Source organism: Larimichthys crocea, chromosome VIII (genome assembly GCF_000972845.2).
Source record: "Larimichthys crocea isolate SSNF chromosome VIII, L_crocea_2.0, whole genome shotgun sequence".
Taxonomy (NCBI): Eukaryota; Metazoa; Chordata; class Actinopteri; family Sciaenidae; genus Larimichthys; species Larimichthys crocea.
In genome coordinates, this window is record NC_040018.1 from 31684158 (window position 1) to 31700081 (window position 15924).

At 44.6% G+C, this 15924-nt stretch overlaps 1 protein-coding gene and 1 long non-coding RNA gene across 3 annotated transcripts; one reads left to right on the top strand and one right to left on the bottom strand.

The window, feature by feature from the left end:
* Positions 1-82: 82 nt before the first annotated feature.
* si:ch211-71n6.4 (para-nitrobenzyl esterase) lies at positions 83-15441 on the bottom strand. 2 transcript variants are annotated; one of them, XM_019273421.2, is made up of 11 exons: positions 15150-15441; positions 14410-14488; positions 10999-11269; positions 8997-9417; positions 7384-7482; positions 5646-5848; positions 4725-4924; positions 4591-4649; positions 4319-4486; positions 1347-1574; positions 83-1275 (listed from the first exon to the last, which is right to left on the bottom strand). In XM_019273421.2, exons 3-11 carry the CDS (start codon positions 11260-11262, stop codon positions 1133-1135), a joined length of 1785 nt encoding a protein of 594 aa, XP_019128966.1. In that variant the 5' UTR covers positions 11263-11269; positions 14410-14488; positions 15150-15441; the 3' UTR covers positions 83-1132. The 2 variants fall into 2 exon arrangements, with proteins under 2 accessions (XP_019128966.1, XP_027136903.1); XM_027281102.1 differs by lacking the exons at positions 14410-14488; positions 15150-15441 and adding an exon at positions 12214-12242.
* LOC113746262 (uncharacterized) lies at positions 5855-8279 on the top strand. The gene is made up of 2 exons (XR_003462708.1): positions 5855-6697; positions 7408-8279. It is a non-coding gene; the product is annotated as an uncharacterized LOC113746262 (long non-coding RNA).
* Positions 15442-15924: the final 483 nt, after the last annotated feature.

Here is a 15924-nt window from a genome sequence, read left to right on the forward strand (position 1 = left end):
TGCATGGAAAGTGTCAGGACATAACTTCTGTAAAAGAGTAACGAGATTTAACTGACGTGACTGAAATGTACAAAACAAATCATTCGTGTGGTGTCATTTATTGAGCGTATGAAAGAGTGATCACATTTCACATGCCACAAATTAATTAATACAAATGAAGCTTAATTACTGTTTACAAAGACAGAGTCAAAGTGTAAATGTGAAAAACAGATTCATCAACACCTGGAATGAAAAAACACGTCATGAAACACACGTGTCGCACGTTGACAGGAAGAGTGCACAGACTTTGTGGCCGAGCTTCGTGGTTAAGAATCAGTGCAAACAGCAGGACTCCACAGGTTCATAAAACAAGCGTCCCCTGAATTCAGAGTGTCCAATTCCTTTTTAAGAGCTCCCGCAGAAAGTGACGGCAGCGCATCGAGGATCCTGAAGCGTGAAGGCGGATAAATGACGAGTGATTTGAAGATTAATGTTTATTCGTGTTTGCTGTGAAGAAGAGTTGATTTAATACAAGGCGGATTGTACTTAACAGGAACTTCAGGGGGTCAAACAGGTTCGTCTGTCTGTGGTAATATTTTTCTAAGCTGCGGAGGTTCCTGACTTTAAAAAGTTTGTGAATCCCTGAAGCCGAGCCTCCGTCTGAACTTTTTAAAAAGTTACTTTCTAAGTTTACTTCTTCATCGGTGGGTTTGCAGAGCTCTGACGGCTCCTTTCTGATTTTTAAAAACATGCTCAGACTCTCTGACAGTCGGGTCAAAGACAGACTCTTAAATATTCTGGACGGTAACTTTCCTCACACTTCACACTGACCTGACGCTGAATATCTTTGACTGCAGACTCAGTTAAAGGGTCACTTCCCTCCAGTCGTCTGAAGCTGAAGAGAGTGTGAAGAGAACGTGTTTTATTCTCGGATAGTGCAGCATTTGGTGTCAATTTGAAGAGGAAGTTGTGTTTTTCAAATGAAAACAACTCGTGACTGTCAGTTTCTGTTTTTAAGATAAAGCTGCTGATTGTCTTGTTTGGAGGGTTGAACACAGATCTGACTTCAGGGCGATGAACTTAACTCAAACCATCACTTCAGTCGCCAGTTATCTGGCTGCTGCAGGACGTGACATCACCTCTGTGCTCGTGGTCAGTTCGTCCAGGCGTAGGCGAAAAGCCCGTTCTCCTTCCACAGCCGACACTTCTCAGCCGAGTAGCTCTCCGCTATCGACAGGTTGTTGGACAGGAGAGCAGTGGCTGCTGGGTACTTTGGCCATTCATCTGCCATCTTACCTGTAAGACAGAGGAGGAGTGTCATGCACCTGTGCAGAGAACCAAACAGTGTCAGGAAGCGTCACCGTCACCTGTTGTGGCGAAGCTGACGAGGTGCCGTCTGATCAGATCCTGGAACTTCACGTCGGTATCGGAGGGTGGCTTCCCGAGGACGGACTCCAGCGCTCCGAAGAATGACATGGCGTCGAGGCGGTGAAAGGCGAAGCGGCTGGCGAACGGCAGCAGACTGCTGGACGTGTTGACGGGTCGTGACGGCGTGTACGTGACCACGTATCGATACACGGGACTGTTCAGGGCGGCTGCAGACAGGAGAGGAGGAGGAAATGATGTAGTGAACCACTAACTGTGTAGGCTACTGTATGGACACCGCTGCTTGCAGAGGTCGGTTCAATGCATGGTGATGGGCAGTGTTGTGGGTAACTAGAGTACTCTAATTACTTTTTTCGTGTAACATAACGCGTTAGTTTCATGCGTTAAGTAATCAGTAACTTTGCTATTTTTAAAAAAAGTAATCTGTTACTTTGAGAATGTCTCTGGATAAGACGCTGTGATGATGCGTCTGCGCCCTGAGAGTCTCGTTCTTCCTCCTCAGACGTTTGTAAAATCTTCTTCTGCCACGTTTGAATCTCTTTGAAGAGTAAATGGAAGTGGACGATGGTGAAGTGAGTTCAGGCCTGTGACACTTGAATAGTATTTTCATAGTTTGGCTGTGAGAGATTTTCTTGTTTGTGTTATTCGGCCTGTTCACATTCCTGTCAGATCGTTGACTGCTCGTTAACTTCTAAATGATCTGAATCTGCTGCCTGTTTACCTCAGACTGTTTAAATGCACTTTTATAACTGCATCAGGAGTCACCTCTGTTCTGACTGATCCAAAAACAATGAATGAATAAAACGCTGTGTGGCGTGTTGCTGACGGTCTGTCCTGTTGTTGTTGTCCTGCAGAGTTACACGGGACTCACACAGGAGACGAAAGCGCCGCGCGTTACCCCTAAAACACACAGCATGCGGAGCGGCTGCGTACTCCGCCGTCCGCCAACTCACACATGATCCGTTTGTGATGCGCTCAGGTGCGTCTCCGCCGGACACAGAGCGTCGCGAGAACGCACGGTATCTCGTGAATTCACGCATAATCGTGTGATATTTCCGGCTGTAGTCTCTCTGACTCCTGCGATGACATTCCACGCCGCATCTTTTTTCTGGTGTCCTTATAAAAAGGATGTGAGGTGTCATCAATGATTACACCTGAAAACCCCTCACCTGTTGACTTCAGGTCAGCCCCGCCCATTATGACGTGTTCTTGTAATGAAACCCGATCCACGGTGAACACGGAGTATTTTATTTTGAAAATAAACCGGAGTTAATTTTGTATTTTGTAGCTGATTTCCTGCTCTGAGCTGAATTTATGCTCCGTGCTCCGGCGTCCGTGAACAACAGAAGCTCTGTATGTGTTGTGGAGAGCTGCTGGACGCCGCAGTCGTTCCGGAGCCGTGACGCAGCGGGGACGGAGACTGTGTGAGCTGACACACTGACTGACATTGAAACGTATCGGCTCCGTCGCCATGGTGGAGCCGTTCCGCATGCAGTGTATTTGAGCCTTTAGCTGCGTCCTCTGCCCGGCGTCAACTCACACCGGGCACGTGTCAGCCGCGTAATGGCAGCGTAGCGAGCCAGTCGTATTCACGCGAGATCACGCAATAATCCTGGACGTACCCGAGACCCCGCGATAAACTGTGTATAAAGAAAACAACAACAACAAACAGCTGACGTGGAGGAGATTATAAAAAGCATCTGCTGTGTCATAAATGATTGTGTGTTGTTCCACTTCAACAATCAGTCTCTCATCGTTCATGTTGAGACCCTTTGATCGATCTTTGATCACCTGGTGCCACCGGTCATGACGTAACGTTGGTGTGAAGTTGTGATAAGCTACATGAACTGCGTATTGTGTTTTATTTTGAAAGGGGGCGGAAGTTTATTATGTTGATTCTGTGTTGGATTTCCTGTCTGGTGCGCAGTGCTCTGTTGAAATTTACGAGGTTTAGCAGCGGCTTGCGTCAAAAATAGAAATGCTACGGAAAGCTCGCGCCGTGGCGCAGAGAGACGCTGCTGAGACGCGCCCTGTGTGAGTCTCATTGACTAGACTGGAAGCTATCGGCTCCGGTGACCGCGGCGCAGCCGTCACGCGGCGCGTACGCCTCCGGTGTGAGTGTTTAGTCTGGTTGGATGACTGACGTTCTTCATTGTCAGGACGTCTTGGTGCATTTAAAGCAGACTGTGTGTGTGTGTCCGTTAGTGCAGCATGAGTACTCTAACGCGTTACTTTGATTCATAGGTGACGCTGTAACGTAACAGATTACTTTTAATTGATGGTAACGTTGTAACCTAATGAACTACTTTACTCCAAAGTAACTATAGCCAACACTGGCGGTGGGGGTATAGCTAATAGTCTCTGACGTCCCCCCAGACTGTCTAAAACCTGGACGTAGTCTCTGTGACTAAAACCTGAAATTTAAGACTTGTTTTAGAGACTATTTTCAGGGTTTTCAAGCTTTAGTGAGTATTTGTGGCAGCAGGACGGAGTATAAATAAACTCCGGAGTGTGTTCATGGTGTGTTTTTGGCACCACAGAGGAAGAAGGTACATCAGGTCGTGATTCATTCACTGCTGGTTTGGATCTTTCCATGAACGTCAGCAGCCTTCATATGTTTCTGACTCTTCGAGTCCTGCTGTTTCTGTTTCACTCTGAAAATATATTTTCTGTGAGCCTCAAAGAACAAAAAACCCAATGAACTGTGCAGAAAAATCACCCAGGATGCACTGCAGTTCCCTCTCAAAACAGCTAAATGTCAGTTTGTGCAGAGCGAGCTTAACGAGCCCTGCAGGCACAAAACCTCCACGGAGCTCAATTATACTGCAAACTCATCGAGGAGCCGAGCGGAGGGAAGAGGACGCAGATTTGTTCATCTGAATAAAACGACGGTAACGTTTGTGTTCAGTAATAAACCCGGACGTTGAAGGTGAGTTCAGTGTTCTGAGTTTACCTGCAGCCCTCAGGGCGAGCTCGTTGTTGGGACAGGTGACCCTGATGTCGGACACCATGGTGGTGTAGGCCCTCTCCGGACAGCGGTCTTTGGTGGGGCAGTGGGCAGAGCTCGGATACAAGTCCAACGCCGCTGAGGAGAGATTCCCACTGAAGGACTTCAGTTTTTCTGTTTGGAGCAGAGACGACACGTTCTCATCACCGTACAGTCCAAATTATAAAATGTTTTAACCTGTGTAATCATCAGTACTGTCATTAAGTTTCCATAGTTACCATTTACAAACCACCTGTAGTCCTCCCAGTTCCACATGGAGATGTTTTCAGCCGGCGGGCTGCAGAGGAAACAGCAGACTTGAGTACACAAACCTGAGCTCACACTGACGAACCTGAACCAGGTGAGCTCTCACCTGAAGTCCACTTCCTGCTCCATCGTCCCGATGACAAAAGGGACGTCACTGTGGCCTCCTTTCTTCTCCCACACCTCCAAAGGTGGAGCTTCCAGGACGTATCCGTCCACCACCGCCATCGGGCCAATGAAGCGACCTTTAACAGGGAGGTCCGACACCTCAGCTGCTGCCCAGGACGGGTACTGCTGCCACGGGATGGCCTGCAGAGGAGAGAAGGAGTTAATGCATCACGGAGACTACGTCCAGGTTTTAGACAGTCTGCGGGGACGTCACGGAGACTACGTCCAGGTTTTAGACAGTCTGCAGGGACGTCAGGGAGACTAAGAACAGGTTTTAGACAGTCTGCGGGGACGTCACAGAGACTACGTCCAGGTTTTAGACAGTCTGCGGGACGTCAGAGAGACTACATCCAGGTTTTAGACAGTCTGCAGGACGTCACGGAGACTACGTCCAAGTTTTAGACAGTCTGCAGGACGTCACAGAGACTACGTCCAGGTTTTAGACAGTTTTAGTGTTCCGTGAGTCAAACTGAGCGCGACATGTAACGTGACATTTTAAAAGATAACGGTGTGATGACTTTTTTTACTGACTCGTATGTTTTTTCATTTCATAAAATCTATTATTCATAATTCACCCTGAGGTTACGGTGAGTCTTCTTCTTCTCTGCAGAGGATCTTTTATTTCATAAATCTTAATGAACGCAGATTTCAGCCTCTGAATTAAAGTTTTTCATTAAATTTAATCCATTTTCTTCATTAACGATCGCAGTAAAACTCAGGTGCTCATATACCTGGACGGGACGTTATAATCCATCAAATCATCAAAATCTTTTATTGTTTCATGAATCTCAAATATTAAAGAGAACATTCAGGAGAATCACGACTCGGCCGTGGAGGCCAGGGAGGCGTCGTTGTGTCCTACTTGCAAGATCTGCCTGACAGTCAGGCGTCTGAGGCAGGCCAGGTCTCTGCAGCCCGTCTTCTTCAGGAACTCCAGGTTTCGGTTGTCGGACTCGGCCTGTTCCAGCGTCGTGTTGTAGACGTACGAGCCGCTCATGTCCACCGCCGCCCAGAACAAACCCTTCGCCAGCGGAGACATCATCAGCGTCCACACGGAGGTCCCACCTTGGACAGAAAGAAAGCAGGTCAAACATTTCAGAGCTGGCCGACTCTGTACCAGCTCCTGTAGCTAGCTGCACAGCAGTTTTCTCTTGTAGTTGGTTGAAGTAGAGCCGTCATTATCGATGGACCTGATGGTAATTCATTTCTCCTGTATCGCTGTATCGCTGACCCCAACTACCAAGGCTGCACAGACGGTCACAGGGCCATCTTGTTTTTAATAAAAAATACTTGCTCGATGAAACAAAGGTTCTGAGATGGTTCTCGCATGACCCGACTTTATTCCAAACAAATTAGAGGATAAGAGATAGATCATGATAAAAGCTTTTATTAACACGTAACTCGAGGATTTATAAGGGACTCTGAGGGGTTCGGATATCAACCTCTGACTGGAAGAGTTTTTTTATTTCAGATGTTCAGCAGTCGAATCGATTCCTCCAGCTGATGGAGAACATGTAGCTCTCAGGAAGTGAACCATTATCACCTGTTCTGGACCGGTCCGATCGTTAAATGCTTTCCGGTGTAAGATCTACACAGAACTAGTGACGACACTGGGGATGACTATTCAGTCGGGATGAAAAACTCTTTGGGCAAATAGTAAAACAAAGATTTCGTTGCGTCAACTCATGGAAACCTCAGTTCATCCAGCTCAGAGACCTCCCAGCCAGCAGGTGGCAACCAGGGGAGAGAGGTTCCCAGGAAATACCCACAGGAAACTCGTGTGGGACCTCGATCACGTGAGCACAGGAAGTGTAGAGCATGCCTCGAAATGTTTGAAATGTTTGTGAGCACAGCTGACTCTCACTGGCACCCAAAGGAAGACCACAGCTCCTGAGCCACCATAAGATGCAACTGGTAGGACTGCAGATGATAATTCTGTCTGGGTAAAGTGCATTCAAGTTAAATATATATAAGTTATGGTGAACATGCACATTGAAGAGTTCGAACAGGAAACTTTGCATTGGTGCTTTAATCATACATACTATTTAATTATTTAATAAATATAATTGTGAAATTGTTTAACTTTAATTATTGTTAAAAAACTTTAACTAACTGCAACGCTAGATTCATTTGAATAATTTGATCTACACATTTAATTACTCTTATTGAGAACTTTAAGAAACTGCTGATTACTGAAGATATTATTGAGATTTATTTGAAAATAATTCATATTCTTTGTTTATATATCCAAAGGTTTTCAACCTATCCTGTTTCTAATTCAACCACCTTCAAAAAATAAAAAACAGTTTTGAGTTGTCCCGTGCGTCCTTCTGAAGATCGAGCAGTTTTTCAAGTTTGGGCAGAATAAATAAAACACATAACTTTACAGATTTAGATTGAACTCTGGAGGTTCTCAGTCATCCAGGTCGTTTCCCTTTTACAATCTGGAGGTTGTTTTATTTTGAAAATTTGCCAGATTCTCTATGCCATTTCTGTTTGACTTCCTGTCAGCTGGATCTACTGTGTTGGACATTGAGTCGAGTCAGTCAGAATAAGTTATGGCAACACTTCATGTACTTTTCTTTTTCGTGTCTTTGTACCTCCAAATATTGTGACTTTCCCAGGATCTCCTCCGAACACGTGGATGTTCATCTGGACCCACTTCAGGGCTTCGATCTGGTCCATGAAGCCGTAGTTCCCTGTGGAGGAGGAGGATGATCGATTAGTAACGAGGACCTGCTCTGATGTGGCCTTGTTTCCGGCGTCCCATTTTCTCTGTCAGAACCTGAGACCGGCTCGCTGCAGCATTCTGGCAGCCTGAACTATATTTAACTCTTTCCAGGCTGAGGCGGCGAGGAAATGGGCCACAGGATCAGAGGATTCAAAATTAGAAATGTGAGCGCGGGGCGATGAAAAGGACTCGTGCCATCACGCCGTCACGGGAGGCTCTCTCATTTAACGGGTCATTTCACATCCAGGTCACGGCAGGCGTGTTCGGGTTATGTAACGGGAATGACGCAGCTTGATGCTAATGTGTGTCCCACGGCTTGTGAAAATACAAACATCAACACGGAGGAGAAATGATCTGACACATTAACACTCATTAAGCATTCACTCGTTAATGTGAAGGTGGAGCGGACGATGTAAACAGCAGGAATATTCCAGCGTCTGCTGAGTGAACAGTTTGAGAAGACGGCCGCTCTTAACGCAGCGTGGTCGATGGGAGATATTAAAAACAACGATAACGACTTCTTGATGCCACTTTGTTTTTAACGCAGCGTGTAAACAGCTGTTCATTCAAACTGTGGAGCCTTTCCTTTAATTTGATCTCTGCTGACCCTGAAAATGAGTCTCGAGCTGTGGCCAAACTCAATACAACACATCAGCAGTACGAGTCCTATTAGAACTGTTTACACAGCCAGAACATTAGTGGACTTTTACTTTGTACAGACAGGAAATGGCTGAACTAAATGTTGGCCAGAGCACTGTTTCTCAAACTATGGTGCGAGTACCACTGGTGGTACGTGAACTCCCTGTAGTCGTACACTAACAATGAACATTAAACATATTAAACTATCAAATCAGAAGGTTCTTGGTTCGAACACCGACGTGTGCATGTTCTCCCCGTGTCTGCGTGGATACTCCGGCTTCCCCCTACAGTCCAAAAACACGATAACTGGTGACTCGAGGTGTGAATCTGAGTGAGAATGGTTGGTTGTTGACACTAGTCTGCCCTGCGATGAACTGGCGACTTGTTCACATCTCGCCCAATGTCATAGGCTCCTATCTCCTAGTTACAGATAAAGGATGTATTTCCTGAAATAATTGGTTTGATATCCGCCTGCTACGTCGTCACGTTCTTGCCTGTAACACGCAACACACCTGATGTTACCTCCACCATCCTGACCTTGGTCAGATGTGACACAAAGATAGTGTAGGTGAAATAAGTACCGCTTTCCAACAAATGAGCTCTGGTTCTTGAACCGGTTTCATTCAGGATTCAACAGTCAACAATAAATAATAAACCTGTCTGCACCTGAACAACGACGTCAGTGTTTTTAACGTCAGTCATGATGGTGGTACTTTGAAGGCCTGATCTTCTCTGGGGTGGAACGCAGTGTAAAACATTTAAGAAACTCAATGTGACTGTTGCTCTTGATCTTTACCTGTCTCGAAACACCCGACCTGAGAACAGAGCTCTTCACAGACTCACCTGAGGTGTTCTTTGGAGAACCTTCTCTCAGCATCTCCAACGCCAGGAAGCCGAAGACGTTCAGTCTGTAGTTGAAGCTGACGTAAACCACTCCTGTGTCAGCGGCGAGCTTCTCCGTGGGCGAGTAGCCTGGCTCTCCTCCACTGAGGGTGTCCAGGAAGCCTCCGTGGATCCACACCATGACGGGCAGCTTGGCGTTGGGCTGCAGCGTGGGTGTCCACACGTTGATGAAGAGGCAGTCCTCCTGGTCACTCATCTTCCCCGAGCTCCACGGCAGTCGAACCTGAGGACACGCGCTGCGGAGGCGCCCGGCGTCGGACGCCACATTCCTGCACAGCGGCTCAGCCGGAGGAGCCCAGCGCAAGTTTCCGATGGGCGGAGCGGCGTAGCGCATGCCTTTAAAGGAGTATGCACCATTTTTCTGCAGAAGAAAGATCGAAAAATGAAAATAAATGAACATCTGATCATCTTTGTCTTCTTTCAGACACTCGAGCCTCGTCATGGTTTCTGTGAAGTCGGTTCACAGCCTGAAACAAACTCCTCAGCTCTCTGCTGTAAACGTCTCCAAACATCCTGATGTCAGACGGAGTTCAGGACAGTTCACAGTAAACGGCAGAGGAGGAAGACGTCCTCTCACTTAATGCGTTCATATTTAAACAGTTTAATCTGTTTCGTTACTTTTATTTTTATCATTTTTGTTTTGTTTTTCATCTCATCCTGCTTTCAGTGTTTCTTAGTTTGTGCTTTTTAAAGAGGTGTAAGGATGCAGCGAAGAAGCTGTAGCCCTGCAGGCCGGAGGGGTGTTCGCCAAAAAGACGCAGTCCGATGTCACACTGCGTCGGCCAATCAGATGCTCAGACCGGTCCGACCTCCACAGTCAGCCTGAAATGTCTCTGAAAACTGAGACTATCTAAAGTAATAAAAGAAATGAAAAGTTATTTCCTGAATGTTTCACAGAGGTTACGTTCAGCACAAACACACACACCAACGATTCAGCATAGCGCCGGATGAAAGGACAAAAGTATCAACCATCAAAAGCAATAAAGTTTAACTGTTCATTAAACAACACAGATATAAATTAGAAAATTATATTATTGGATTCTGATTGATGCGTTTGTGTTGATATAAATAAAGTAAAGAGAAGTTTCTAAATCTCAGAGACTCAGTTCAGTGAGTAAAAACCTTTTTTAATCCACAAACATTTTGTCTTTGTGTTGATGACTTGGTGATAAACTTTACTGAGAACAGCCACAAGATGGCAAACTCAAACTAGAAGCACGCGAGAGACGACAACATGAACACGAGTCCCAGTAAACCATGATGAACCTGACGGTCTATTTTTAAACTAAGCGTCACTGTCGAGGAAGGCAGATTCATTCGTCTATAAAAGGTCATAAAACTGAAAAACATCGTTTCTGTCTTCACAGATGAATCTGAAGTGAGGACGATGAACTGTGTTTGTGTATCAGTGATGAACACAGCGTGTAAACTGTTATCGTTACTGACCAACAACCTCGTGAACTTCAACACAAACGTCAAAAAAATCTAATATTCAGCAGACGTGACTTCCATCGTGTGTTCCAGTTTCTGCACGATCAGCACTTCAGTGTGAAACTCGTGTTCGGGAAGTCCAGCAGGGTCAAAACCAGGAAGCAGAAGAAATTCTTATTTTAAAACAACATTTAAAATATTTGGTTTATGCGACTTATTTTGAATTCGATCATCGTGCTTCAGAACTTCTGACGTGACGGCACCCGCCACCTCTTCAAACCTTTATCCTGATAATCGTGGAGTTTCCTCTCGACACCGACACAAACCTCCAACAGGTCTAAATACTGCGTCGATACGATGGTGGAAGCACGGAGACCAAATCTGAGCAACGCAACAAAGTCCGGAGGGAACCAGAACAGACCAAAACATCGACACCGAGCCGAGCCCGGGATGAACTTTGGACAGGAGAGATGTGAGCACACTGTGATTTAACGTCGGGTTTCAAACTCACGTGTCGTCCTCTAAACTCCCCACAGCGCGTCGTCACCACGGCGAGGCCCGGCGGCAGCGTCTGGGCGATGTAGCCGAGGTAGGCGGCGAGAGAGAGCAGAGCGAGCACGCCGAGGCAGATGAGGAAGATGCAGCGCCGGGACAGAACCAGCAGCGGGTTGATGTAGTGTCTGTGACGGACGTACTGGACCTCGTCCTCCTCCTCCTCCTGGACCAGGTAACGGTACTCGTTCCGCTCCGGGACCTCGAACGCATCCTCATTCATCTTCACTCTGAGACACAGCCACACAGTTTGTTTGTTTTACTGCGTATTACTGCATACTACTGCGTACTACTGCGTAATACTGCGTAATACTGCGTAATACTGCGTATTACTGCATATTACTGCGTAATACTGCGTATTACTTCATCTGCCCGGCTCCAATATCACAACTCATTCTTATTACACGTTATTTTCAGGAGCTCAAACACTGAACAGAGTAATTAGAGTAATTAACTCCATATTTAATAAATCTGACACGCCTGTAAATAAGTACTTTGACCTGATGGTGGCGCTAAAGGAAGCGTTAGAGTATCCACCAATAGTATTACAATTCATCCTCAAGAGGAGGATTCATATTTAGATTTATACAGTACTTTTACTTGTAATGGAGTATTTTCACAGCATGTTCCAGTACTTTAACTTGTAATTTAGTTTTTTGCAGCGTGTTTTAGTACTTTAACTTGTAATGGAGTATTTTCACAGCGTGTTTTAGTACTTTAACTTGTAATGGAGTATTTTCACAGCGTGTTCCAGAACTTTAACTTGTAATGGAGTACTTTTACTTCAGTAAAGTATCTGAATACTTGTTTGAAACAGTCCTGTACACAGGGGGTAATTATGGTCCAGTGAAACGGAAACGAGAGGAACAATGAGAGGACATGATGTGAAAACAGTGCAGAGCTTAGAAAATAACTCTGTTATTATAAAGGCACGGACTGTAGCAGTCACAGAAAATATGAACTACAGTTAAATAAATAAGTAGATTTAGTGTGTTGACAGTCAAACAGACTCAGTTTGAATAAACTATCGACACTGCGTTCATAGAAACGATGATTTAAGAGCTGACATGTCACTGCTGTCACATTAAACCATATATTTAAAGTTTCCTCAAACCTTCTCTGACTCTAACAGTCTTTACAGTAACACACTGTCACACATGAAGTGTAAACTCACCATGTCCCGAGAACAAACACAACTCCAAAACTCAAAACTCAAAAATTAAAAAACTCCAAAACTCAAAACTCAAAGACTCAAAGACTCAAAAACTTAAAAACTCAAAAACTCCAAAACTCCAAACCTTAAAAACCTTAAAAACCTTTTCAATGTTTTGACGCATTTACTTTTCTCTGGGCGCACTGCGCATGCTCAAAGTCAACCGTTCGTCTGACTCTTAAAGCGACAGTACACCTTTTTCACCCATCAGTCAAAGTACAAAAACACACTGTAAAAAATAGAGATAATGTAACATCTCTTATTTAAACTGAGCTGGATGTGAGCTTTAAATCTGCTCTTAAAGAAACAGACTGTGACACAAACTGCAGTTCCTCTAACGTCCACCTGAGGCTGGCTCCAGAAGTGAGTCAGTCTCCATAAGTCCCCATGTCCAAATGTCCAACTTCACAGCAGAAATAAACATGTTTACAGCCTGGTACAAAAAACAGTTTTGGTCTCTGTAGCTAATTTCCCCGTTCATGACAACTGTACTGAGGGTGAATTTATATACAACTCACCTGTTCACATTATATTAAGGCTTAAAGTTATGCAGGATTAAGAGCGGGGACGCTTTGATTGACAGGTGTGGGACATCACAGAGACTACGTCCAGGTTTTAGTCTCCTGGCAACTAGTGAACCGCTAACAACAGTTAGGTCTAGAAAGTGGTTAGGTGAAAGCTGTCTGTCCCTCAGGATAAAAACACACTGGGACGTTCATTTCTTGGTGTTGGTTTCAGTCTGAACATGACATTTGTTGGCAGTAGGAATAACAAACAGTATCTGACTTAAATAACAGTTACACCTCAATGATCTGCTTCTATTTTGACTGATTGTTTTTATTTCATCAACTCACTGATTGGCCAATTAATCATCTCTTCAGTTGAAACTTCATTAGTTTTGTTATAAATTCTGCTCAGTCTATTTCCAAACAGCTTGAGGTGTTTTTACGCCTCATTTAACCACAGAAAAGTAAAACCTCACCTGGCTCATTGCTCAATTATCTACCTTTAGTCTGTTGTTTACCACAGTCAATGAATTCCTCCCATAATGAGCGCTGAGGCCTCAGAACTGGATCGGTCAGGAGCGACCTTACAGAAAGCACATTAGTAAAATCAATATGGATCGACGCTGAGGACGGCCCGCGTGGTCACAGTTAAACGTTTTTTACTAAATGGTTGATCAGAGCGATTGATTGAGAGTCCTGCAGGGCCGAGTTTCTGCGCCATCAGCAATTTCGCTCATCACTCCACATTGAATGAGCAAAGACGTAGTGAATACTTTAACCACAAAGGGAATAATTGGTTTGGTTTGACTGCTCAGCTCTAACAGCAGGTTAGAAAGACAGTGTCTGATTACGTGTTGGGGGATTTGTTTGTCAGACCAAAGAAGAAAGTGTTATTAACCACCCAGCCACATTTAAATAATTAAAAATATCGACATGTTTATGAAATTAGGTGTCAAAGACAGGTAAACACGAATTCTCAGCTCCAGGACACCAAAATAAACAATCTTGCAAAACCCCATTCACTCTAATTCTCTGACCTTAACCAAAGTGCTATTCAAAGTGGAGTCTGGACTCAAACCCAGGACTCTGTACTGTTGTGTTTTGTCCACTGAGAGTATAAAACCTGGACGTAATCTCTGTGACGACGCCCACCTGTCAGTCAAAGCGTCCACGCTCTTAATCCTGCATAACTTTAAGCCTTAATATAATGTGAACAGGTGAGTTGTATATAAATTCACCCTCAGTACAGTTGTCATGAACGGGGAAATTAGCTACAGAGACCAAAACTGTTTTTTTGTACCAGGCTGTAAACATGTTTATTTCTGCTGTGAAGTTGGACATTTGAACATGGGGACTTATGGAGACTGACTCACTTCTGGAGCCAGCCTCAAGTGGACGTTAGAGGAACTGCAGGTTGTGGCACTTCCTGTGTTGGCTTCACTTCACAGACACGTTTCTTCATCACACTGGGAAAGAGAGGGTGAAGTGAAGGGGTAGCAATCAGCAGATACACCAGTAGAGGCAGCTTATTGTTACACAGTTGTCCGACAACCTGCTGTATTCAGCTCTGTGGTGAGATGTAGTGTTGGGTGTGTGGTACAGGTTGTACATGTCTAACATAGTTTTCTGGAGTTGAGATTACTCATATTACCTCACAGAGTCGCTGTCGTGACTGTAAATACATTTTCTTCCATTCCTCGTAAACGATGTGTTTAGCAGCAGCAGCGTTTCTGAATCAGTGCGAAGAGAAAAAGAAAAAAACGAATTGGTTTGAGTTTCACCCAGCTGGATGATATTAACATGGATTCAGAATCTTGTTTACTCTCAGGGTAGAAACATTCATCTGCAGCAGTCAGCCAGGAGGCTGAATTACACTGCGACTTATGAATGATGTGTGTGTGGTGACGGCTGATTGCAGGTTTCCTCGAACTTCAGACATAGATGCAGCACATTTCTTCCTCTTTGCTTTAAAGGAATGTAAGGAGAGATTTGAAGAAGAAGTCAAAGATATCATTTTAACTATAATCAGAATCATCTTTTAAATAGCTGCTTTCCTTCAGTAAGGGAAGGTTTACAGGCCTCGACTCCTCAGCTCCTCTCTCCTTGTGTTTCTTCCTTGCCTCCTCCTCTCGCTTCCTAATGGACGGACTAAGAAGCCAGGAAAGGAATTGAGGATGTACAATGAAGAGAACTCATCCATGGAGAACTGGATCAGCTCTTTTCATGGCTGCAGATGAAATCCTTACAGGCTGATGAACCTTTTTAATAAACTTCCTGCTAAAAACCGAACAACAGGAACCGCACGTGTGATTCGACTGTCAGGTTGTTGTGTTGAGTGCAGAGCAGACACAGAGACAGAGACAAAAGTAAAGATTAAAGAAACTTTCAAACCTCTGATGCAAACCGCTGAAATCACTCCAAAATCAAACGAACCAAAAACACGCCAAGGCGCTGACAACAAAGTTTCTATTTCTGTCTCCTGATGTGAGGCTGAAACACAACAAACCAAACAGATTCATTAAGTCTCTTTAAAGCAGCTGCAAACACGTGAGACAGTCCGTGACGAGCTCTGTGATCTGCCACCATTATTGTTTAAAAAAGGAAAATAGGTGCACAGTCACTCTGAATAATTAAAGTTTTGATCAGACAACAGATCCCAGAGCAGAGATTAACAAACATAAACTCCAGGAAGAATCAGCCAGGTTTCAGCCCGAAGGAAGGAAGTCTGTTCCTGTTGTTGGCAGCGTGCTGATTAAAACAGGAAGTCGTGGTTCTTTGTGTTGAAGGGGGGAAGGTGAGGAGGTGGAGGTGTGTTGATATCCCGCCATTCAGTCCTCTCCCAGCGATAAAAGATCTTTTTCTAATATATAATAAAATATAATAATAACTTTATTTTTGTAGCAGCTCTTCATGCAGGAAATGCAGCTCAGTGTGTTTTGTTTCTTCTTTTATTTTGTAATTCTACTCGTGTCTGTAACTTCACTTCCTGCCTTTGTTGTGTTTCCCGACACCTGTCCTTGATTAGTTTCACCTGTGTCCTGTTATCCCGCTTTCACTTCTGTCTTCAGAAGTTTAATTTGTCGTTTTTCTTCATTCAATCAGACGTTTTTTGTCTTTTGTTTGTTTGTTCATTATTTCAGTTTCTTGACCCCTGCCTGCTGTTTGG